Source organism: Anser cygnoides, chromosome 17 (assembly GCF_040182565.1).
Source record: "Anser cygnoides isolate HZ-2024a breed goose chromosome 17, Taihu_goose_T2T_genome, whole genome shotgun sequence".
In the NCBI taxonomy this organism is placed as follows: domain Eukaryota; kingdom Metazoa; phylum Chordata; class Aves; order Anseriformes; family Anatidae; genus Anser; species Anser cygnoides.
The window spans coordinates 9851909-9876913 of record NC_089889.1 but is presented as its reverse complement, the minus strand read 5'-3'; the positions used below and the strand labels follow the sequence as shown (position 1 = coordinate 9876913).

Genomic DNA, 25005 nt, shown 5'->3' with positions numbered 1-25005 from the left:
ACTACATTGTAGCCTGTTAATTTACTAATGTTAATTAAAACACAAAATATAGAGATGGCCACTCTTACATGCTTTTACAAGGTTATCAACCTATAGTAAATTTTACCACTAGATTTTGTATACAAACTGAACTACCAGCAATTATATCATGCAGAAACCATTCTCGTGTAATAGGAGATCTCTGTCCTTTTCCTTCCCACTCACCTACGTTGGTCCTTCCTTACAAATGTCTTTTCTTCCAAGTCCCACTCCTGTGCCAGGATAAATCTTAGCTCCTGGTCTGCAGTGAAGGTAGCAAGGGATCCATTCACCCGCTGACATGTCTGCACGGCGTCCCAGTAGTTCTCCCCGTTTAAATACACTCTGTAACAGCTGGCTGTGCCCTCGTAGTGGTGCCACCCTGTTGGGCACTTCCCTAGGAAACATGAAGAATAGAAGGGAAACCGTTCCCCCCAAATTAGGATCTTCCAGGTAACACATCCTAATCAGCTTATGACAATGCAATGTGTAATCACTTAGATGCATATACACAACATACCATGTATAATTTACCTCACCAATAGGAGATGCATGCATTACAGATCACAGGAGACTTCCTTTACTAATGCTTTTGACAAAGGATTTTTTTTAATGCCCTGAAAAACTCTTAGCGATGTTTCCCTGCACTGTGACAGCCTTTAAATTCTTTAATTAAGACTGACGATCTACAGTGGAAGGTTTTCCCTGAACAGCATTATAAATCCAATCAGTTTGATCAATCCAAGTCACAACAAGCTGTAAGAAGCAGGAATGATAAACCATAGGTGGCCAACTTAACGATCACATCTTTCTATTAGGTGGTTAGCAATATGCCCAACTTGCTGTGAGGATTTCAACCTTATTTTACAAACAAGCTCAGTAGTATTCATACTCCTGTGCACGGTCAATCACTAAAGGTGATGGGGATTTTGGGGCAATGGTTGTTTGCTCTGGAAAAATGTCATTGCACAGGACATCTTTAGAAATTAGGAAGGTGATGGTATGTCTCTGCTTTCTCAATTAACTAAATTGAAGAAATATGCAAAAAAAAGCCTCGAGGCATTTCTGAATGAAACAGACCCATGGGCTTTTGATGACTGGCATTCTTGGAGGTGATAGGTAACTAACAGAATCACAGACATAGGCTGATGAAATTTAAAACAGACATGAAATATGATTTTAGCGCCTGCATTTGCAGAATTAATTTTGCATGACACTTAAGGAAGGAACTTTAAATTCACAAACTGTTTTATGTTTGTTGCACGCATTCAAAGAGATCTTGTTCTCAAGCCTAGGAACTCCCTTCAGAAAAAGTGATCTTTATCATAAAATAGTGACACACTTAAATTTGAATTCCTTTACGTATCTTCCTTAGTCTTCATTTCTATTTAAAAAGCAATGGGATCTTCTAAGGTCTACTGGTCACATCACTGGGATGGGACAGAATACAACATGAGTATTATAGATATTGCTGAATCAATTTCTAAATTGTTTTATTGTCCTCTACAAATTTGTTTAACAAGTTAGCTACTGGAATCCATAGTGGAATCAAAATACCTATTTGAATAAGCCCCCCCCCCCCCCCCCCAAAAAAGAGCTAATTTTTCACTTGTGCTAATCACTTGACTTTTTCAGAATCCTGCCGTATCTTCTTCGCTGCATGTCCCCTTCCTAGTCTGCCCCATCCCTCCCTCCAAGCATGATCAGTGCTGTCTCATTCCCAAATCACTGGATGATCCAAGGAGCAAAAAAGAGAACAAGACCAGAAAGAGGAGGCAGGGGAGACTTTGATGCATTGGACCTAAAGAAATTCAAAGGCAGCAGTCACTACGAGCTACAATCAGTAAGAAGGACAGTTGTGGAACATTTATCATTTAGATAAGGCTGGTACCAGGATACAGAAAGCATCGCCAGCAGTGATGCAGGTAAAAGGACAGGGTGATATTGGAGCGGTATTTTTGAAGATTCCCAACTAACACCTGGAAGTAACAAGGAAAAAAAAAAAAAACATTCAGGTCCTACACTCTTCCTTGATAGTTCCTTCATAGACTTTTTCCTTCAGAGAAGCAAGAAGGGAAGAATTTCCCTAAGTTCCCCACTTCCTAAAGAACATTATTCCCTCTTAAAAAGGGTACAAAAGTCACAACATCAGATATGTACTTAGTTTACTAAGGATACTGCAACTTCTTCTAAGATCATCTTCAAAATGACTTCAATCAAAAGCAATCAATTTTGGTTTTCCCCACTTTCCAGGGGAAAACTGCAAGCTCACATCAAGAGACAGCTGACAGATTATCATGCCTGATGAAGGATGAAACCATCACTTAACTCATCACAATTACAGAAAACTAGGCCCACAGTTCATAAAAGAAAATCACAATTTCAGTTGCACAAAAGTAGTGTTACAAAGGAAGCTGGATTCTTCGTATGTATCAGCCTGCTATATAAACTGTGCAACATCACAGCACACACATAAAGGAAGTGTCCAAAAACCTGAAGGAGCACTTCACTTGAGCAAAGACTGGTCTAAAAGCCACGCAAGAGAAAAATCTATTAATTTCTCCTTAAGAGAACAATTAATCTAAATTGCTAAACTAATTAGTAGAAAGATGGGCCAGATTTCCCAGGCTGCAACTTACTGCTAAATCGGACAGGCTGTGCCACATTGACAGTGTGAAAGCGGGTCGTCTCTCCTCCCCTCCCTCGATTATGCCTGGAGTCCACATTCTCCTTCCCATGGTAAGTTCGCTGGTCCCCTGTCAAGCCTGAGGAGAAGGAGGAATAGTCAGTACCACTGAAAATGTAAGAAAAAGCAGATTTGATTTTACTAAACTTTCTATGGGCTTTAATTCAATACAAATCTATAATACATAATACAGGCAGGTAAATTAAGATGGTAGATCCCTGCAGTAACAGCCTGGCCATTTTACATGGGTCATAACAAAAATAATTGCAGTTGAAAAGAACCAACAAGCCATTACATTAATCTTGCAAAGTAAGATAAATATTTTGGCAGATTTTCAACAACTGCAGTTGTGCACAGAACTCGACACTTGTCATTTCAGTTGCTGCAGCAAATGCATCATTCCCAGTGCATTTTGTCTGTTCTTGTTTACAGAACTACCCACTCTCCAGCTGCTCAGTTTCTCAGTTGTGTGTTCAAAGATATAAGACAACTTCTCCAATGTATTTTCCAACACATTCTCTGAGATCTAGGACAAAATTAAAACCAGGAAAGAAAATCCATCCTCAGCCAGAAGAATCAGGCTTTTCATTCCTTCTCAGGCTTTCTAAAGGAAACATTTCATCATTATTTCTGAAACAAAAAACATACACACCCTAATCTGGGTGTCGGGGCTTCTCAATGGATGCATGAGACAAGTGGATTCAAGAGGTTACGAAAACACAATGCAAAATGTAATCCGCAAAAGGGGCACAGGTTAGGTGCAGACACTGCCAGCAAAACTAGCAAAGCCATAAGCAGGAAGGCTGGAAGGGTAGTGGGCAGAAACCTTTGAGAAAGGCAGATAAATACCAGAGTTCCATCTGGAAACAAGGAATTAACCTAAAAACAGAAAAAAGAAGAACCCAACAATGCAAGCATCAGAAATACCTACTTGTATGTCATCTAATACCACCAGCTGCTATTTGAGCTAATAGACTTGCACAGCACAAAGAGCTATGTAGACATGTATTTCTGTACATAAAAAAAAAATCAGCTTATTTCCCTTTAAAGCTGATTAGCTCTATTTACACTAGCTAAACCATATACACCAGCCATGGTCCAAAATAGAGAGCAGCTACATAGACTTCTTCAACAGCTTTAATTGCATCTGTCTGAAATATATTCAAAATAATTTCTCCACTAGCTTGAAAAAATCAAGATATCCAGAGCAATTTCATGATTATTTAAACTCCCAGCTGGTGGCTGCCTGGTGTGTCACCTGAGGGCAAGACCTCCAGAAGACCCACCATCAAACAAGGTACTCCTTGGGACCAACTGCACCAATGACCAAAACCAAAAAGTCTCAAGTAGGAGCCTACGAACAGCAGAGCAGCTCTGCATTCATCTGGCTCTAGCATACTGAGTTTGTCCCAAGTTAATGGAGTTAGCAAGGATATTTAATTACCAGGTTACCCTAGGAATTACATGCCTATAGAGATCACCCATTAAGAAATGGCTATGTATAATACACTCACATGGCCTTGCAGGAATGAGGCAGTAATTCCAATGTTCCATATTAGAATGCGCTACATATCACAGGAAAGAAGTTAGTGCCAAGAAATTCAGTAAGCGTACATTTCAAAGGACACAAAATGGTAAAATAATTTGACAATGAAAATCATGGATTATTTTTATTCCTTTAAAGGCCAAACTATTTTTAGTTTTAGATTTTGCCTGCCGTTAACCCTAATGTTGCATTAGCATTATTTACACTATGATCATCAGAGTGATACTAACACATCAAAAAAGCAAATCTTTAATAAGTGTTACTTTTTAAAGTCTTAATATAATTAAGGTAGAATACTTTATCCAAGATGAACTGAGTTCAGCACCGGGAAGCCCTATTTTCCCATGGCATTAAATGGTAACATCTAAAGAGAAAGAACCGGTTGGAACCAAACAGAAGAAGAATTAGTTCCCTTTGAGAAGTGAGAGCAGATGCAGCACCATATGGCTGACCCTCCATGGCTAAACAGAACGCCCACGAGTACTTAACAATTTAACTCCCCTGGGAATAAAAGAGAAGTTTGCGGGTTTTAATACACAAGGGTTAAGAACAGGTTACTCACGCTAACGTCAAATTGACAGAATTTATACCAAATGCTTTGAGAAAAAGCTACACGGATCACACAAAGGGAGCTCGGTCAATCACCACCCAGAAGAAGGACATCCCCTCCTTCCTTCCCTGGCGTCAGTGGACCTGCCACCAAAACGAGAAGGGCTCAAGAGGCAAAAAGCAGCCACCACAAGTTCTCCTTCAAGCCCAACGCTGTCAGTTGCTTAATAAATCGGAGCTCTTCAAATAGAAAATTGCTTCTATATGACCTGAATTTTCTGTCTCTGAGAAAAGCAAAGATGACAAGTTTTTCCAGGGCAATAAAGAAAGAGCATGCTAATGAGCCTGTAAATTACTTGACTGTCATGAAAAGCAGTTGCAGATTCTGGTGGCAAAGGTGTAATTGGGCTGGTTTTCTATTGTGCAGTTTCAATACTTTGCAGAAGAATTTTCTGTGTACCCTGCTGTTCTGCTTTCCTTTATTAAAAATATTTATATCTTTAAATACAAATTAATAGTGCCATGGACTTAGCTTTAAGATAACAACTTGAGCCAGAAGATCAAAACCTATGTTTCAGTATCTCAAGAAGGCAAACAATGATTTTTCGTGCCTATGTGCACATTTAATATTCTGAAAGCTATCCAGTTGGGGAAGATAAGCTATTTCCCACATCCTTTATTTTCTAGATCCTACCACCACAAAAAAATAACAGCAACAGCAGTATTCTTACTAGCCAAGACAAACAGCTTTAAATATTCTTTGGTTCCATACAATTATGCTAGAAATGTGATTTGCTTGTTAGTTGGTGGGGAAAGGGGAAAAACAGGTTCAAGGGAAGATTCATGGGGTGCAATTTCTCTTTTCCCCTTGTAAACTATAGCACGCCTGACAGGAACATCCTCCAAACTGTTTCCAAATGGATCAAGCCACGATTAGTATTCATGCAGCTCCTTCCAATTTACAAACAGTTGCTAATTCACTCTAGCATGTTTACAGACTGAGTAATAGTAGCACACATCAAGAAAGTCACCCAACACGTCTGATTACATGACTCTCTTCAGTTGTTTAAAACTTCAAGCTACCAATTTAGAATTAGAGTTTGCCAGGCTGAATGGCTCCTGCTGAATTTTATATGGGTAAACTTTTTCAGGTCTGAGTCAATACTGTTCAAAAATTTTTCAGAACAGAAGTGAAGAGTCTGGAAGGGGGAGATATTTTGCTTACGCTTCCAACCGCCTTTTAGTTGAACAAGTTCTGATGGCAAAACACAGCCCTGACAACTCACAGAAAGTTTTCTCGTGCACACAAGTTTTGCTGTTCCTCTTGGAGAGAAGGGAAAAAAAATGAAGGTGCCAAATGCTGTCAGGTCTAGGTCAGAAACAAATAAAACAAAATAATTTGCCCATTACTCACAGAAGCTGAAAATAATTCAGTTAAATTGCCCGCAGTCTTTACCATACATCCACAGAGACCACTCTGCAGCATTATCCACAGGATCTCCTTTCCGTACTTTGCCCGTGGTGTCTCGTTAGCAGAAGGAAGCACACAAGCAGTACAGAAAGCTCCTTTTTGTACCCCTCGGTGCATCTATCGTTCAGACCAAGGGAAAGGAAGCAAAAAGCCGAGTGGTGCAAATGGCACATGAGCCGAGGAGCTGAGAGCACACAAAAGCGAGAGCTGGCACCAGCTGAGACAGGAGCAGGCTCGACCATGAGCGTGCTGAGCCGCGCTGCATGGGGGAGCAAACATGATGCCGAGTGGAAAAGTGCTCCGAGGAGCTCGAAGAGAAGCTGCAATCTGCCACACGGACCAGTCTGCTTTGCATCGAAGAAACAAGCAGACACAACAGACTGAGTGTCAGGGGCTTAAAGAGGCGCTTGCAGGGTCAGGACTCACACAGGGGGTGAACGCTGGGATCTGGGGAGTTGAACAAGTTCCCAGAGTTACTGTGCCACAGCAAACAAGTCACTCAAGCCAAACACTTCACAGGGATGGATGCAGTGTGAAGACTGTCTGGTTTGTGGAAGTGCTAAGCTATGACACCTGCAATTAAATTCAACAGGAGCACTTGAAGCACAGGACATGCTCCCTGGCACTGAGCACTCAGGAAGTCAGACTCCTGACACATCTGGAACACTCAAAACACTTGGCCTCAAATCTTTGCATTTCCATCATAAATGGGGAATCCTACCACATTTTATTATTCAAATTATGTCAAAATGAAATTGTTTATGAGGCTACCAGGTCTTGTGATACCTTATTTGTTCTAAGATTTGAGTTACTCCTGTTTAAACACAGATTCTCAAAACGTACATATGAAAGCTGCCTCGTCCCCTAAGCCTTAAATTTTCTGTCTAGCATATTACCTACTAAACCTTCAGAAAGCTTTTAATTCAATCTGGTAATTTGAGAGGTGATAGAGTTTCTGGATTAAATCCAGTTTCATGTCTAAAGATTTGGAAATATAGTTCTGACGTCCCCAGGGAGGGGTGACTGTTGTCAGGTCTGGCAGCTCCACGCTTTGCATTACCCACTGTGTTAGGCTAGGAAATTGATGCTAACCAAGACCAGCGTCCTGCTGTGCTGAGCACCAGTCAAACCAATAGATCGCCTGGCAGTGAAGAGCTCAGCAGGTAAACACCTCAAAGCAGGGTAAAAACAATGCATCGCCTTGGAGTTCGGTAAGGGTTCAGAAAAGGTGTGCAATTGATCGGAGGCATTTTGTCATTTAGCTTTGAAAAAGGAAAAAAAAGGAGATGTACTAAAAAGTACGCAAAGGTCAACAGTTTAAAGACTGCAAATCTCTGCATGTAGTAGTTCATAAAGTATGCACAAACAGTCAAATTAAAGGAAATGCAAGACTAATCAACGGAAATGCTTTTCCCAACGTATCATTAAGCAAGGAAGAATAGGGTTGAAACCATTTTGAAAGGAATATTTAAGCTTCCTGTCACACAAGGCAAAATGACAATTAGGTGATAGTGGAAGATGAACACATTATATCAACCACCTACGCTGGAGCTGTCTTCGCTCCTCTAAAACTTTTGGCTGTAGAGACCGCCCAGAACTGGAAGAAACTTGTCCTCATCCAGTCTGAAAGCTCTTGAGGGTAAAGCAAAAGAAAATGGTAAATAGGAAGAACAAGAGAGAGGACGAAGTAGGCATATGGCTGGGGAAGTGATACTGCAATCACTTCACATCACACACAAAATACCCTTGGCAAAATGAAACAGAAAGCTGATAATGATCACTGCAAGAGTGTGCCACAGCTGCTGCTTCATCAGTTACTGGCCATACCTTCAGCTGGCTCCACAAAGGGGACTTTCCAGATCCAAAAATGATATAGCATGCAAGCGCTAGCACAACCAACCTCCAAGTCAACACATTTCTTCCTGTGTCTGGAGAAGTCCTTCAGAACAGTATGAAAGATGACATTGATTGAGATCCGTGTTTACAGTTAAATTTCCTAAAAAGATAGGTTCTGTATGAAATCAGGCTCCCGGTCTCAACCCAAAACATGTAAAATCTTACTGTTGAACATGGGACTGCAGAGTAGCAGCTCGTGCTACTTCCTCTAGAAACTACAGACCCAGCCCTGCAGCCTGTCCAGCTGGGTTTGTAGCCTCAGGCTCTGGGGAAACAAAGAATTCAGCTCACTGAAACTTTGCTGCATTTGGGCTCCTGACCAAGCAGGTCCAGAAAACAGCACTGAGAAATACCTATTAAAGGAAAAAATACAGCATGAGGCAAGGCTTTGTGCTACGGAGCTAGCGGAAAGGAAAAGCCTAAGGACAGCTGACAGCACAGTCTTATCACTTATTCCTGGGAACAATTCTATTTAAAAATACGAAGGAAATGGAACAATCACCAATATAATTTCAAAATGAAAAATTGCTGTGGACGGGATTTGCGAAAAGCACAAGAATTTATGACATCAATTTTCTGTTCATACGCAACAGATACAAGCACCTAGCCTGTAGTATAAAAATAAAACAGGTGAACAGCCAGAGCTATACTAAACCCTGCTCTACGTGGGCTGCTGATAGTGAGTTTTGTTTAACCAGAAAGCCTACAGAGAGGGCAGGATATTTAGAGAAGCTGATCTGGTATTTTGGCAGAAGCAAAGCTGGAAATCCAATGAGCAGTAAAAAGGCAAACTGCAGAGCCCTTCCTTCTTGTGGGTTCAAACATGGAACTTCTGTAAAGGTAGAAGAAGTTATGTTACTACTTCAATTTCTTGTGTAGAACAGTAAATAGAAAATTAGTAGGAATACTAAAACCCCATTTGTAAGAAATGCCTGTTTCTACCATTTCACAGAATACACCACCTTGGGATAAATTATTTTTAGGAACAATTACTGTTGATATGGAACAGTACACAGATTTCATGAGTCTCCACTGTTCAAGTAGGATAGAGTTACAGACACATGCAGCATAAATCCTCCCAACAATTTTTAGTACACTAACAAGAGCAAGCAGGAAAAAGTTTTAGTCTACCAGATAGATGAATTGAGGGTAATCACTGATGCAGATTCCACTAACAATTGCATGCCTCCTGGGAAGGGCAAGGGAGACAGCACTTTACACTTTGCAAGTCTGGAGCTGAAGGGAATTCCATGTTTAAAAGAAAATAGTCATTCTGAAAAGAGACCATAAGAACAGCTACGATAACAGTCTTGTAAATATGTATATTTTGTATACGTGTGGTCTGACAAAAATAGGCATATGACACACTTACTCAGACTGTCAATGAATGAATGCCTTACCTAATTGTATTCCGAAAAAGATGCTAGAAGAAATGATCCTAACAGGAAAGTCTTAGGTTTTGGGGGTGTTTCTTGTACTTTGGACAACACAATCACCAAACAATTTTATTACAGAACGATCCTCCTAGTTCAATAGGAGGTTTGTTATTAACTCGAATGAAATCAGGCTGAAAAAAAGGTGAATGGTGCCAAAGAACTTACAATGGCTTTGTATTAAGTTCTTGCAAATAGCAAAATGACAAAGCAGTCATTGAAACACACCTTCATCAACACCACAAAAACCTATTTCACCACCACTGATGTTTTCTGACTTATGTTACAGGGTGCCAATAGTAGCTCAAAGGCCGAAAAGTACAGGCTGCACAACCAGACTCATAGCCCTTCCTTTGCAAGCTTTCTCTTAATGCTTCAGAGAGACTTCATCCCTTTTAATTTGAAGATACTTTAATGATCCAAGTTTCACAAGTCCAGGTGGCTTCACTAGCTAGTTCTTTTAGTGTTGTCTGCCTTTACTGAAATTAAGGACCTTAATTACAAAGTATTTAAGTTTAGCTGAATCATCTTACAATTACTCATCTAAATCTGAAGGTATTTTCTAAATTTAAAGCTGCATCATTTCTTGTTAATTCAGTGGCCAAAGAAGAAAGTTATCACTCTCGATTATGACTGTGCGCTACTATTATTAGTTGCTTTAGTTCCCCAGTCAATGTCTCAGCAGTCAGCCGGTCCTACGACTGCTCCCAGATTTAATACTCTTCCCAGCATAAGAAAACCATGCTCCTCCAAACTTACAGTGGCCTCAGCAGAATTACTTTTATTCATTCCATCCCTTTTCATACTCCAAGGCACCATTCATATGCACGCCAGCAGACCAACTCGCCCTTATTCCTGACAGTTCTGAATAACGCATACCCTTCAACGCCCATTTCAGGTCACAATGCTATCCCACCAAATTTTCGTTACAGGTATAATAGAGTTTTATGTCCTACACCAGTAGTTCTCGTTCCTCTGGTTTGCTGGCTACACTCCTTGCATTACTGTGCAAATATCTCAGTCCTTGCCACACCCAGCTTTCTGGCTGTTTTAGCTCCGTACAGCCTTTTCACCAATTACTTATCCGATTAATGTTCTCATCAAGTGGAGCACTTTCCTCCTCTATGCTATCCATCACTTCCCCCTCTAAGATTCTTTATGGTGCTCTGTTGTTCTCCTCTGCCCATGTACAGACATGGGGATGAATCAAGTCTCTCCCACATGCTTTTAATTCCTTGAAGTTCTCCTCATTGTGTCAGGCCAGGCAGTCCAATGAGATCTGCACCCCAAACGCAGGTGCAGAGCCTATCTACTGAGAAATGTTAGATTTTTACAAACATTTCTCCCAGCCACATACCAAATATTCTTCAGAAATCCAGTCATTGAGTTGTCATCATCATCCTATTACATCCTTCACGCAACACCTTAAGATTGCTGACTGATATTGTAGGTTAAGAAGATAAAAACCTTGTTTTGCACTAATGGGATATTTCAATATCCCCACAAGTCAAGCCTTCAGGGCATTTTGAATAAATTCAAGTATTAACGTGACTGTTTTTACCTAGCTATTCACTTTCGTTAACCTCCTTTATTAGATCCCTCTAGTTCTTCACATTTGGTTAAAATTAGCTCGAAAGGAAGAAGAATAACAGCACAACTATAAAAGCAACTTTCTTTAAGGACATCCGCATCCTTGATAAGAACTTTAAACACAAGTTGCATCAATGACATGGCTTAATTTTTGGTGTCAGAAGAAACTACCAATAGATTTTTGCCCGCCTCCCCCACTGCAAATACACAGTCACAGAAACTAGCCAAAAGCCTTCTAAAAAGAGCACCAAACATGTTCTTTCACTCGTCATTGTGCAGCACAGTGGGGAGAGAGTTAACTAAAGCAGTTTCAAAGTTTGTTAGATTTACTGTATTATCTCCACTTAAAAATATATTTACAACAGCTTGTTCTTGTAAAATACTGATGCTACTATTTTGTAGCACCTCTAACTAAAATAGCTTAAAACTCAGAATGATGACAGACTTAACGCTGTGATGACAATGCTGCGAAGTTCGTGTGATTCTCTACCAAGCAAATTACGTAGATCAATGGCAGAGCTTCTTGAAAGTTTTTGGGCACAGCTTAGTCACACTGTAGAGATAGGAGTTTTGAACTGCGCCACGCTTTCACATTCCTGCTGCATTGTTGTTAGGAAAAAAAACTACAGGTCCCTCCTCTTTTAAGGTACACAGAAAAAGAATTGCACTGGCCAGGTTGTCAAGAACACAAATGTGAATGCTCGTATTTGTGATTCTGTGTTCACAAAAAAAAAATATTAAAAAAAAGACAGCTCAGTATCCAGCAGCTGTAACAGAGAACCACTGCTGGTAGGTAATAGGCCCCCGAAAACATACATGAGCTTGTGAAGAGTAAATACACCAGCTTGCTTGGCAGATCAAAGTTCTCCACATAAGCACATGCAGCATAATCAGAACAGGTAGCAATAAACCAAGCTCTCTACCTAGTCCAGCACTGTCACCCAGCACAGTTTGAGTGATACACTCATACAACCAAAACTGTAATTCAGAATTTAACCTCAGGCCTACGTGTCATTTTGACTTAATTGCAACATGATTTTTCCCTGCCATGAAAGCCTCTTAGACAACAAACTCTCCTCACCTCCAGCATACCTACTCGGGCTGTTAAATTGAAGTGCAACTCTGACAACTGAAAAAAGTGTTTGTAGCATTAGCCCCACAAACTGAAAAAGTTTATTACTAAAGGGGTGCGTTTCTATGGAACAATGTCTACTTCCAAATAAGAATAAGCAAATGATCTTAGGAAAAAAAAAAAAGGAGTTAAAGTACTGATGAAAAACAAGGTGATATTGGGATAAGTGGTCTTCTTAGCATTACCTGGACAGTCAACTTCATCACTCTCGTCCTCACAGGTGGGCCATCCATCACACTGCCAATTTGAAGGGATGCACTGGATGGTACCACTCCGACACGCAAACTGCCCTGGGGTGCAACGGAGCTCTAGGAAAGAAGAAAGTTTTGTTTTGTTTAAAGTGTTATTTATTCCTCTGAGTCTAAATACATATAGAGTAAGTGTAATGGACAAAAGCTCTGGCTAACTCAGCCTGCTAAAATCTGCTGAGCTCCAGATCACTTCCGTATTTCAAACTGGACGTTTACAGCTTTAATAGACAGGAGGGCCTGCGTACAGCGTTTATGAAAGAACTCTATCAGACGTCTGTAGTAAAAACTTCCTCATAAAAACACCACGCAAGATCTATCTGGCAGATTTTTGGTTCACGCAATCATACACACTTCAGTTCAGCTTTCTGCACGGGAAATAGTGTTCTGATCAGACCGCGGTAGACTCTACTCCTACATTATCGTCATCTACAAGGAATAAGGATATCATTTAGCAGTAGGTTTCCCACTTACGAAATACTAACAGGAATACAAGTTGATAACATGAGAACAAAACATTTTCTCAGATTTCTAAATTGGATTTTCAAAACCAATTCCAAAAAAAGTGACAACGTAGTTTCTCTTAAGTTTGCTCCTTTCACATATCTGAAAATACGTTGGTGTCCTTAAGAGAAGAGGAGGAAGGGAAATCCACGTTTGAACAATGTTCCCAAGCCCAGTTCTAGCTGGAGAAGTTGTGAGCTTGGGGAGCCAGCAGCAGCCATCACCACAGTGCTCCCCTTTTACTTCTTGTCATGCACTTAAGACAACTTGTTCACGCGTCTCAGAAGCGAAGTTTAACAAAAACATGCTCTGGTAGCTTTTACATGTTAGATTATGCAATGAATTCAGAATGCAATTCCCACTCTAAGCAGTACGTACGCCAGGCCCCACCCAGACTTGCACAATTGTCCAGCCCAATTTCAAGCTATTTCGCAGAACTATTTGTAAAACAATTTCCATACTGATGAACCTGTTTTCACTTTCCAGCTTAAACTCTTTTGTAGAATTCCTATGTATCAGCAAATCCTTTAAAAGAAACTGCCAGTATCTGCAAACTTGAAGTGCCTGCTGCTACAGCATTACTACCTACTTGCCATCATCACACTGTCAGTCCTAATTAGCATCATAAAAAGTACAATTTTTGTCAATGCTTTTTTATTTTCTTTTAAGTATCAATTCCATCCATCAAATGCCAGAACCTAATAATTCAGCTAAATTTTGTGTTCCTCACTATATTTTGCAGGGAAAATCTGTCTATACAAACGGTGAACAACTCCAAGCTTGTTTGCAGACTGCAGATCTGCGAATCACTACAAGCATCGACGCGCTCACCTTCGCACCAGACCATCACCATGCAACTGCCTTCACGACGGTGGTTCTCAATACTCCACTGCTCTTGGTAAAGTCAGTTAAGCCATGACTAGAGAACTAGCACATCTTATTAAAAATAAAAATCAAACAAGGGTTTATAAAGTAATGGACACCCAGCCCTGATTTTGAACGAATGAAGTAGGTAACTGTTTTTATCGATGGGGGAAAAGGAACCTCTAAGAAATTTACAATATAGATGCACGTTCTCTCATCCACAGTTTACAGCTTAAGAGAAGAAGCTCTATTGCAATTGTTACCTTCCCAAAACACACGTCTAAACCAAATCAAGGCAGAAGTTACATTTAAGTTTCTGGACAACACGGCCATGCAAAATAAGTGATCACCCGCTGTCAACCAAAGCCATACCCACGTACCTGATAATTAGTATAGGATATTGCTAACAGGCTTATTGTTTGATAGTAGACTCAAATCCACTTCTTTTGAAGACACCCATATATTAAAACAGCATTTAACAGTACCTGTTTCTCTCCAAATCCCAGACCTGCTCTTCTAGAAGAATAGAAGCGGACACATGCTCTTAGTACACCACCTACTCAGAGCAAACACGCAGGTCACCAAAGCGCAAAGAGCCCAAGCAGACCTGCCTGACTGCCCCCAGCAGCAGCACGCGACAGCAGAACAAGGAGCGCTCTGACCCAGTTAAGAGTTTTATTCAATCCAAACAGCTGACAGCAAAGAGCACAGTAGAAATATTAAAAACAAGCAAAATAAATAAAAAAATAAAACCAAGAAAACGCCAACACCCCACACACCAGCAGCTTAGGTCACACATGATGACTTTTTTCCCCCCAAATAAAACCCAAAGTAATTTATTTAGCCCAAAGAAGGGAAGAAAGTTTGTGATTATGGGAATAAAAGGTTCGCTTGCCCAATGTAGCAAGAAAAAAATAAAACTAAAGCTATAAAAAAATACAACTAAAGTTGAAAATTAAACTCAAATTTCCAGTTCACAGGAAAGCATCAGCTCAATAAATCATCGCAGCTTGTTTTTTGTTTTTGTTTTTTAAACCACATTTGCAAAGCGTCAGCGTGAAGCATAAAGTTCCTTAAGAAGTTTATGCCATTCCTAGTACAGAATTTACACCGGAGCCTCTGGTAAATGTTTTCACACACGAGAGGCTGCTTTCAGCCCAGCTACAGGTTTCCATTACACCTTCCTCCAACAACGGCAAAACGCAATTCAATACTTCAAATGAACCCTTTTAACTTGCTCGTCGCACGATTTCAATGGAAGTCGCACACAGCTGAGAAGAAAGCTGCTTTGCAGCCCTACCTTTTGCAGACAGCACCCAGGAAAGCATGTGGGAAAGCCTGCGAAGTGTACTTCATGTCTGTCTTCAGTTCCATATGCACTATTTTAGGTACGATTACATACAACAGGTTCAAATAAGCAAATAGCCCCATCCCCATAGTACTGTCATTAAAAACTGCCAGTTATGAGCCATAATGTGGCTGCTCCCTGCATTACAGGCACTCCTCTGTGAAGATGTATACACGGGGGGCACAAAACACGTTTATTAAACACTGCTCGGGTTACCCAGCTGGGCATTTGGTCCCGACGGAAACCACACCACGCCAGGTTCACACGTTATTTAGCAGTGAGGAGCAGGAGCTGCTGGGCGATTCTGCTGCAGAGAGAACAGTGACACTAAAAGGCATGGTGCAAAACCCAGTCTCCAGATGCTGAAAACACCGCCAGTAATGCTTCCTGAGCTATCCTAGCCCTGAGCCCACACCTCCCTGCATTATCGATCTGCTTTATTCATTGTGCAGTGTCTGGAAGAGTTTCAGATTAATCGTTCTGCTTCTATTTGCTGCCCATCGTGTTTTAGCACGACAGGCGAACAACACACAACCACCTGAGGAAACCTACCCACCTCTCCCACCTGAACTCCCCAGAGGGGGCTGCACTCAGCTGGGATGTCCCCGGTGACCTGCTTCTGTGCCCACATCCATATTCTTGCCCACACTGATGGTAACTTGCAGCAAGAGGATGAGGAAGAAAAGCATCTCGAACTACCAGCTCCTCTCCCCCTGCTCCAAAACAGCAACAAAGCAGCGCTGCACACACCTATTTGCTGCCAGCTGTTAAAGCAGAAAGATTTTTGGTTAGGAAATATGCAATGCAGTAAGTTTGGCTACCATCAGGCACCTGTTGCAGCACAGGTACAAACACATCACGCAGTGGTCAACAACTGGCCACAAGTGATAAACTGGGAACACAACCACCTCCCGTGCTCACATACGACATGGTGAGTTAAATCAGCAGAATTAGGATCCACACAGGAGCCTCTAGCATAAAAGGGTACTTTTTCTTGTAAGGATCAAACAGTCTTTTCTATGGTGCAGCACAAAATTTAGTATACAAGTCTCACTTTATAGCAAATGTATCTATTCATTGGGATGAAGGGAAGCAAGCAAACAATAGAAACAGGAACAGTTGTAGCTCTTTACATGGCATAAATTTACAAAACATTACAAAGTTCACGGGTGCGAGAATGCGAAAGCACTTCAAGCAGCGAGGTGTTGTTACAAGTCTTCTTCACCATCTCAAAGCACTTCTAGAATGTTAACCCTCAATCTTGCCAACTACTGCATCCTTCTGTCAGTGCTTAAAAAGAAGTGCAGGAAAATGACACCGCTGGCCAAAGGCTGCCACCTAAGAGATGAGCCTGAGAGCAGGGGCCAGCTCTCCTGGATGCTGCTCCCCCTCCAGCACCCCGCACCCTGCCAGCCCACCAGCATGCTCCTACCTGAACACACATCTGCCTTTCAGAAATATCGCCCACTAACCATGTATTCTCTGGCAACAGTTTCCCTGTTCTCTCTAGCAGCACCTAAGAGCTACAAATTGGCCAACGGGAGCAAGAAACAGAGAACTCCTTAGCTTTATAAAAAGAGAAAAAGAAAAATCAGTCAGACTTTGTATCAGTTCTACAAGCTTAACATATAGCACAATATTAAGCTTACTGTCGAGTAAAAGCCAAAAAAACAATATTGATTTCATGGGACGCATCATTAGATAACATAATCCACCCACAGGAGTCGCTCACCTGAAAGCAGCTTTGCCAAAGCTAGTGGCAGATCTGTAATTTGAAATTTAAAACAAAACTTACAACACAGTTGGAAACTTAATCAAACACCAGAAGTGCCAAGCAAGATTATAAATAAATTTAAACAGTGCCATATAAACAAGTCTCCATCTCCTTTAGCTGCCAAGTATTTTTTCTAAGTTAGGCACTAACAAAATCAATAAGATTTTTGACTAATATAAGAATCCAGGTTTTATAGGGGGAAAAAAAGTTTTCAAAGTGGTTGTTTACACTGCCACAGAAAGCTTTTGTTCCAGCAAAGATTTCCACAACGCCATGTCTAACGCCAGATGTTTCACTGCACCCATCATGTAGTTCAACACAGGGTTCAATGAGCTTCCTCCCCCCTGCTTTTATGGCACACTAATTTCCAGATTTTCTGCTACATACTCGAAATGGGCATTTACACATTATCTTCAACCAGGAAGACTGCATGACAGATGGATAAAACAGCCACCCGCACGTTTTAACTTCCAGCAGTTTCGCAGGTTTTATAAAACAAACACCTTGTCTCCATTATAAAACGATCCAGGAAGCCCTCCTAGGTTTAATCATCTCATTTAATCTTTCTGAATAATTGAGGATGCTTCCCTTCTGAGGCCCGTACACGTGCAAGTCACAGCACAGTGATCCTGCAGCAGACGCACACGTGGAGTTGGTAAGCGTGCTGCCCTGGGTGCTACACTAAGTGCAACCTCTATTTCCTATACATTCCTATATATATTTCATTGTATTTCATTTCAAGCCTTTCAGAGGTGAGTTTGGACAAGGACACCACTTATTTTCTTTGAAACTGGAACTAATTCCTGCTTATCTTTCCCCTTTTTCATGCAAAGGGCACAGGGATAATTAGTTCCTCAAAAGAAATGTTGTAATTGAAAGCAAGGCTGAGAGAATCCATATCCAGTACCTGTGACCACTTCTCAGCACAGTAAATCTCATTTAGAGCTTCCAATATCAAATCAAGACTGTAACAGCCACAAGAAACAAAGTGTTGATTCAATACAAGTCCACCTTGCTAGGGCAGTTTTCTGAATGAATTTGATGAGCTCGCTTTGAAAGAGCAAGCTTCTGACCAAATCAGATGTCTGTCCACGTTAACGTTAAGCCAGACCAGCTACAGGTTGCTCCCTGGAACCAGAAAAAAAAAAAAAACACGTACTCCAATGATTGCAGCAGAAATACAGTTGTACAGCTCTAGCATCAGTTAACGTGGGGGCGTCTGCCCACCAACCTCATACACTTCACTCACTTCGCTCCTACAGAAGACTCCTTCTGATCACACTTGGATTGCAGGTGCTTTTTCGGCAGCAGCAGAACTACTTTCAGCCCCATGCTAGCAGAGGCTGCCCTGCAAACAGGGCTGGGACCCTCACCAGACTGCTGTAAGAAAAGCCTTTGTCACTGAGATCACTGCTCTGCTCCACGACGAGCTGCGCCAGGGCATGGCACGGAGGTAGCAGAAGCAACAGAGGTGGCAGTAGGTCTTTGCAAGGGGCAAAGCCCACCAAGCTCTGAAAATTTCTGCCAAGTGACACAAGCCAGTTACCCACGGACCTTTCTGGTCTACAAGCACTATTTACCCATCAAAACACTTCTGAGAAAACAAGCTAGGGTGACAGAGCGTTCAATACTGCCTTGCAGGTTTATTTACTCTTCCTCAATTGAAGACAAAGATATAAAAGGAACTCGGCCCAATGAAATTCTACATCCAATAAAAGTGCCAGAGGCTCCATCTCTGGTGTATATATAATAAACATCTCCCATAAAGCACTATGTGAACACATCAAAGTTCTCAAACTCCACATTTCAACCTTATATTTCCAAGACCCTGATGTTTACCGTCTACAGGACCCAGTAAAAAAACAGAACACTTGAAAGCAAAATCTCCTAAGCCAGAAAAGTATCACTGACACGTCCCTTACTTTTGGACCACACATTCCTAACTCCAGGACACAAAGAAGTGGGACAACACGCTGAGTTTGCAATTTAAGAAGTCAATATATGCATGAAACTATAGAGCTGGGGAGCTACAGCTCTGAACCAAAGCCTATAAAATACAAGACCCGTTCCAGGAGAGAGCTTTGATACAGAGATTAAATTCAGTGACTGCAGTCACTGACGATGGAGGTCTGGGTTCTTCTAGTCGCAATGACTTAACTTCTCTTTAATAAAGAGATTCATCAGTCAGTAAAGTCTGATACATTAAGATACTCTTGGTAGCTAACATTACTGATGCATGTTAGCTTTTAGTGTTTACACAGCTAGCCTAGATTTGAATCTGTTTCAGTTTTTAAGACAAATAAATGGCACTTTTCATCTCCTATGTTAATTATTTGTTCTTGTCTGCTGAGCCTCATTTGTATGGAAATCGAAATTTGATTAAATGCACAAAACCAGCATTTAATGTTATTTCAATTATAAACTATTACTGTAACTGAAATGCATGAAATGGAAAAGAAACTTCCGCACAAAGCCATGTACTGCCAACTTTTAATGAACTCTGCAAGTTGTGTGCGTACCTTGTTTACTTCGCTTATTTCCTTCAGATTTCTCAAGACAGGATCTGGTAGATCCTCTGGCATAGCATTTATTTACAGACTGAAGGAAAACAAAAACAATTCCTGCTTTCGCAATGTAAGAGCTGCTCATTGTATCGAACCGGATGAATCAACCTGTAAGAGAATATTCTGTTCAGATGCGAAGAGGCAATTACTGTTATCAAAAGCTGATTAAGCGTTAACAAAAACACCAACTACAAGTGCTTAGGCCAGTAACTCTTCTTATTCAGATTGTGTTTTGCCCATCAAGTCGTGCTTGTATTTTATTACAATAAACCTACATGCTTAGGTTAAGACTGTACCTACATGTTCCACTATGGTTTCAATTCTAACACATTTAAGAATGAATGTATTGAAAGTTAAAAAGCCTTTTTTCTTAAATCGCTGATTCTATGTATCCTGACCCACAGTACACTGTATGAGCGTGATTAGATCCTAGTATCTTCAGCACGGAGCCTAACCCCCTGAGTCCTGAACCCCTGGAGATTTTACCCAGCACCAGTGCTCAATAAACGCCTGCAAACAAGCATCAGAACCAAACAAAAGCACACTCCCTAAGCATCTTCATCGCAACAACACATATAGCCCCAGAGCTAATATTTATGCTCAGGAGGAAGCATAATATAACCAGTACTTCTCTAGATTGGTATTTACTGAAGCAAGAGAAACTTAAAATATTCTTGACTATTCCAGCACAATACCAGAACCGTTCTCTTCATTTAATCCTCACTGAAGGCATGAAGCAAACAAAAAACCCTCTCCTTAAACCAGTCCGCTGCACCTGAAAAGCAGTTTTCTTGACTGGGGCTTCTCTTGGACCCACAGCTGAAGTTCACTGGAGCAGGTACCGAATCTGGTACAAAAATGCTTGCTGAAAGCATGCCAGCACGTAAAGAGCCCGACAGCAGCCTGGATGCGATGGCTTGTGGCGGTGAGAAGTCACTCGCTGAAGGAGAGCTTTTAATGACAGAAGCGAGGCAAACTGCACTTGAGGATGCTCAGACATGCAATCCCTGAACAGTTTTGCTTGTTTTTTTTTAACTTGTCTTTGAGCTACTGAGCACCCACGATCCCACACAGACTGCTCTCAGAAAATGAAGTTGTACCTAAATGGTATTTCCTCTCAGCTACATATCAGAGAAATTTTCCCTACCCATTCGTCCCATGGCAGGTTTCTTAAAGTCACCTGGCAAATCTTACTTCCATTACTTGTCTTTAAATTCACCCTTACACTACCCCTCAGCGTGGCAGGGTACATACAGGACTTTATAACAAAGCTGCAGTAGGAAAAAGCAAAGTATGATAACAGAGTATGATAACTACCTTATTTTCAGAGAAGAAAATTGTTTGTGAAGCTCACAAGTCACCATCAGACAATTATTCATGCCATAGATGAAACAATAGAACAAAGTTTCTCAGTAAAATTATTTCTGTTGACTGTTTTTCAGATTAAAAGCCTACAGAAGCACAGAGTGCTGCACCTCTATCAGCTCCACAGAAGATGCAACGCTCACCCATTCACCCATGCTACTGAAATTGTGCCTCAGCACGACCCTCGGGTCACACAGCTTTGGTTTGTCATGGCCTAAGTGTGTTCAGGAGTATGAACACCCAACTGGGCGCAGCACAGAGCCCAGGGAACCAACAGCGCCCTGTGCTATACATACAGAGCCAAACACAGCCAGTACCTCCTCTCAGTTCCAGCACCCCAAAATTAGAGACTATGCCCTTACTTGTCCCTACAAAATGGTATTATAAATTCAAAAGTAAGTGTATGTTATAGGCATTTGATTTTTCTGCATGACCTCAGCATGCAGTTTCATGAACTAAAACTGACAGCACTCCAGCTGAAAGCTGTGAAACCTAATGAATAACCCTAATGACCATTCTGTACTACTCAGTGCTCTGTCATAGTAAGTTATGCTGAATGACCCTAAAGATCCATCAAAAGATTTTACATCGCGTTCAGGCACATTAGCAGGCTACTTCCCCTCGTCCCCCCCCACTCTCTTTGATAACATACCTACACCCTGCATGAGCTTGGAACTGACCCAGTTTCTTCTTGCTCACAAGTGTCATTCACTCCGATTCATTGTCTGCTCTTTGTCTGCAGGGTAGATTCAATGCCAGAAAGGATTTTAAAAAAAGAAAAAGAAAAAAGAAAACACACACACACACACACCACAACCTTAGGCAGTGTGAGAGACCCGGCACTCAGCCAAAGCAAAAACATCAGAGCTTCTTGAATGGGAACCCTGGCTGTGATTTCCTAGGTCTTAGAAAATACAGACTTTGTGTTTCATCACTGTGGCCACTTACTTATTCCTAAGATTGAAAAAGAAAAAAAAAAATCTAGTTCCCTATTCCCCAGTACTGCTAAAACCAAACAGCAAAACCAAATTTGCTATTTGAACTGAGCTGAAAGACTGAACTATGCGATGCAGCACTATCGACTGAAAAATATTTTATTTTCCTAACAGTGAGGGTAGCAGCTAAGCAACAGGTTGGCTCGCTTTTTTTCCCTAAAAAACTGCAATATTATGATAATAAGTAGATAGGAAGAAAGGAAGAGCAAAATGCAGCACTGACAGAAGAAAGCTTTCAATACAAAGCCAAAGGTACTCAAGAAACCTTTCATATGGCCCAGAATTAAAGCCTACATTTCCACTACACTAACAACCTTGTTCAGGACTTGTGATGTGTATGTAAAACCTGAGGTGGGACTTCAGGTTTTAGTACAAAAGAGACCTAAACCCGTGCAGCTCCTAATTTTTGCCCCTTTCCACTGCGGTGGCAGGTGAGTTTCCTACAGCAGAGGAAGTTTAGGGACGTGGGAAATGAGCCCGCTGGAGTCCAGCTTTCTTGCGCCCCCATTACTTAGGAACCATGCTCACGCACATTCAGAAAACAGCGCTATGCCTCACACAAAACTTAAATACAGTCACATACGACACATTAATTTGCCTGACAAATGCAGCAACAGACAAAAAATCCATTAGAAAGATACCAGTAGTGAAATGCTCAACAATTCATCGATTCTGTTAAAGAAAAAAGCACCATAAAAAACTGACTTTGCCCCTTACAGTCCACACCCTCAGGTCAGGACAGACAGATTATCCCACGTACACCACAAATACTCAAACCGACGTGGCTATTTGGGTGCCTCGGCTTAGCTACATCCTGGTTCCATCCCCAGTCCTCACACCTCAAAGCCTCACCTTCTGAAAACAGATTTTATGCCAAGATCCTCATATTGCCATGCATCTAAATACTTTAAAATCTTTATCTATGTACATAGACCCTTCTTGGACATTTTCAGGTTTTTTTCCACAAAGCTGGGGTTATTCTGAACAAGGAAAAAGCATCATGTCCTCAGCTCTGCCTTCAAAAGCTCGGCAGCATGACCCGCACCTCTTTCCTCACAGAAGACATCCGGACTGCTCCTCCACCGGTGCGACCTCCAGCATGCCCAGAGCCACCTGGGACTGGAAAACCACACAGCAGAGCCAGCAGCCCCCCAAGGAGCAGGCTGGGGATCAGAGGTATTTGCATACAAGCACCATTCTTTGACAGTCTGTGCAGGTGATGCTTGCTGGAACGCCCCTCAAAAGAGATCTAGGAAATCTCCTGATAGAAGCCATCCAGACAGCACTGCTATATCTTATAACCTGGTAGGTGCCCACCTAAAACTACACAAAAAAAGGCTAAACATGTTAGAGTAGCTCCTCTCCTCCTCCAAACAACCACATCCTCAGGGTTAGAAAAGTACACATGCTATCATGCCATTCTGGAGTAACAGCTAAAGTACAATATTTGTTCTTACGCAAAGCTTTGTTTCCACTTAAGAAGGATCACCAGGGAAAGAGTATTCCCCATGACCAAATAAACTGTAGGCGTAAAAAAAATAGCAAGAAAACAACAGTTACTCTACAGAGACAAGAGTTTTCCATAGAGGAGAGGAAAACTTAAATCCAAAGTTTTACATGAACTACATGAGTATTTTCTTTACGTCAGGTTTCAACAAGAAGAGTACTCAGTTCTTGAGTTGCTGTTATCGTGTTTCATCTATCAGAGCAATCAAGGCTAATTTGTAGCCACCATTAAACTGAAAGTAGGAATTGCCAGATTCCGGGAGTATTAGGAAGCAGCCCCATTTACTTCCAACAAGACAACACATGTTTCTACTTTGCAGGAAAACAGAAGAGCTAATGTCACAACATCTTTTTCCAGTACAGGATTCAGAAGCTTTTAAACATATCCTTCAACTTTCAGTCCAAACAAATTCAATGAAAGCGCACAATTTAAGGTCAAGCGTGTACTTAGAATACCTTGCTGCGATAGTCTTTAATGCCAAACAAATAGGTAACAAAATTCTACCTATGAAGTCAGGCATTTTCAATCACACTGTTCTCCAAAAACTAACCCCGTTTCTTAATTTTAAAACCAAATGATCATGGAAGAAGCCCCTTCCAGGGCCCTAAAGGTCATGGTCTTAAACAAGAATTTAAGAATTAAGGGAGACAGGAAACTGCCCAGCAGGGTAAGTGCACCACAGAAGCATTTGGACAATGCTCTCAGACACACGGTCTGATTTTTGGGTGGTCCTGTGCGCAGCCAGGAGTTGGACTCGATGATCCTCGAGGGTCCCTTCCAACATGGGATATTCTACGATCCTATGATCTATATGCATGAGCACTATTCAAATGCAGCCCACACTAAAAAAGCTTTTGCTCCTGCTTTATTTTTTCCCTTCACATCTTGCACCAGACTTGAGGATCAAGTGCCCAGAACACTTGAAAGCAAAAATTTGATACACAGAAACATTCTGACCTCAGATACTGAAAACACATTTTATCCTTTGCAAAGTAGCTGGTGCAGAAGCTGTCATGTACTGGAGCAAATGGCTCGTGCCTTGAATAGCATTCCAGCGCTCCGGCAGAGCCGAACACGACAGGAATGCAGCCAGTGCTAGCCCCTGGTGCGTGTGTCCGCGGTGTGAGAGACCGCGTGCTGCTTTACTCCGCAGTCACAGTACCTGGAGAGGAGTTTCATATATCAAAACCCTCAGCTTCCATCAGAAGTCAGCAAACAGAAGTGCAATGCATTCTCAAAGAGCCGCCCGACCCGTTCGGAGCAGCGGATCGCTCCCCACGCCTTCTGCCTGCTGTCGCACTGCCAGCGTCCTGCAGCTCCTCGACCCGCTTCCATTATGCAAACGTGTCAGGTACCGCAGCACAGAACTTCGGCTTTGCCATTTTTTAGCTGCCACATCAACAGAAAAATTACTCACATCCCACCCTCTTATGCTTAGAAAGCCACAGATGAGCACTTACACAATGCAGCATCCTTGGGCGATTTCTCTCTGCTCTACCACCAGAACTGGGGGGT

At 41.5% G+C, this 25005-nt stretch overlaps 1 protein-coding gene across 4 annotated transcripts in view; it reads right to left on the bottom strand.

Annotated features, from left to right (window-relative positions):
• Window positions 1-25005, bottom strand: part of DGCR2 (DiGeorge syndrome critical region gene 2) — a 49300-nt gene that overhangs the window by 16759 nt on the left and 7536 nt on the right. The window contains exons 1-4 of one of the 4 annotated variants that reach the window (XM_048063934.2): window positions 19579-19723; window positions 12507-12629; window positions 2658-2783; window positions 205-424 (exon numbers count right to left, since the gene is read on the bottom strand). In XM_048063934.2, coding sequence (XP_047919891.1) covers window positions 205-424; window positions 2658-2783; window positions 12507-12629; window positions 19579-19708 — 599 coding nt within the window. In that variant the 5' untranslated portion in view covers window positions 19709-19723. Of the gene's footprint in view, window positions 1-204; window positions 425-2657; window positions 2784-12506; window positions 12630-19578; window positions 19724-25005 lie in introns of those variants that run through there. The other 3 variants (XM_048063935.2, XM_048063936.2, XM_048063937.2) reach the window with 3 other exon arrangements.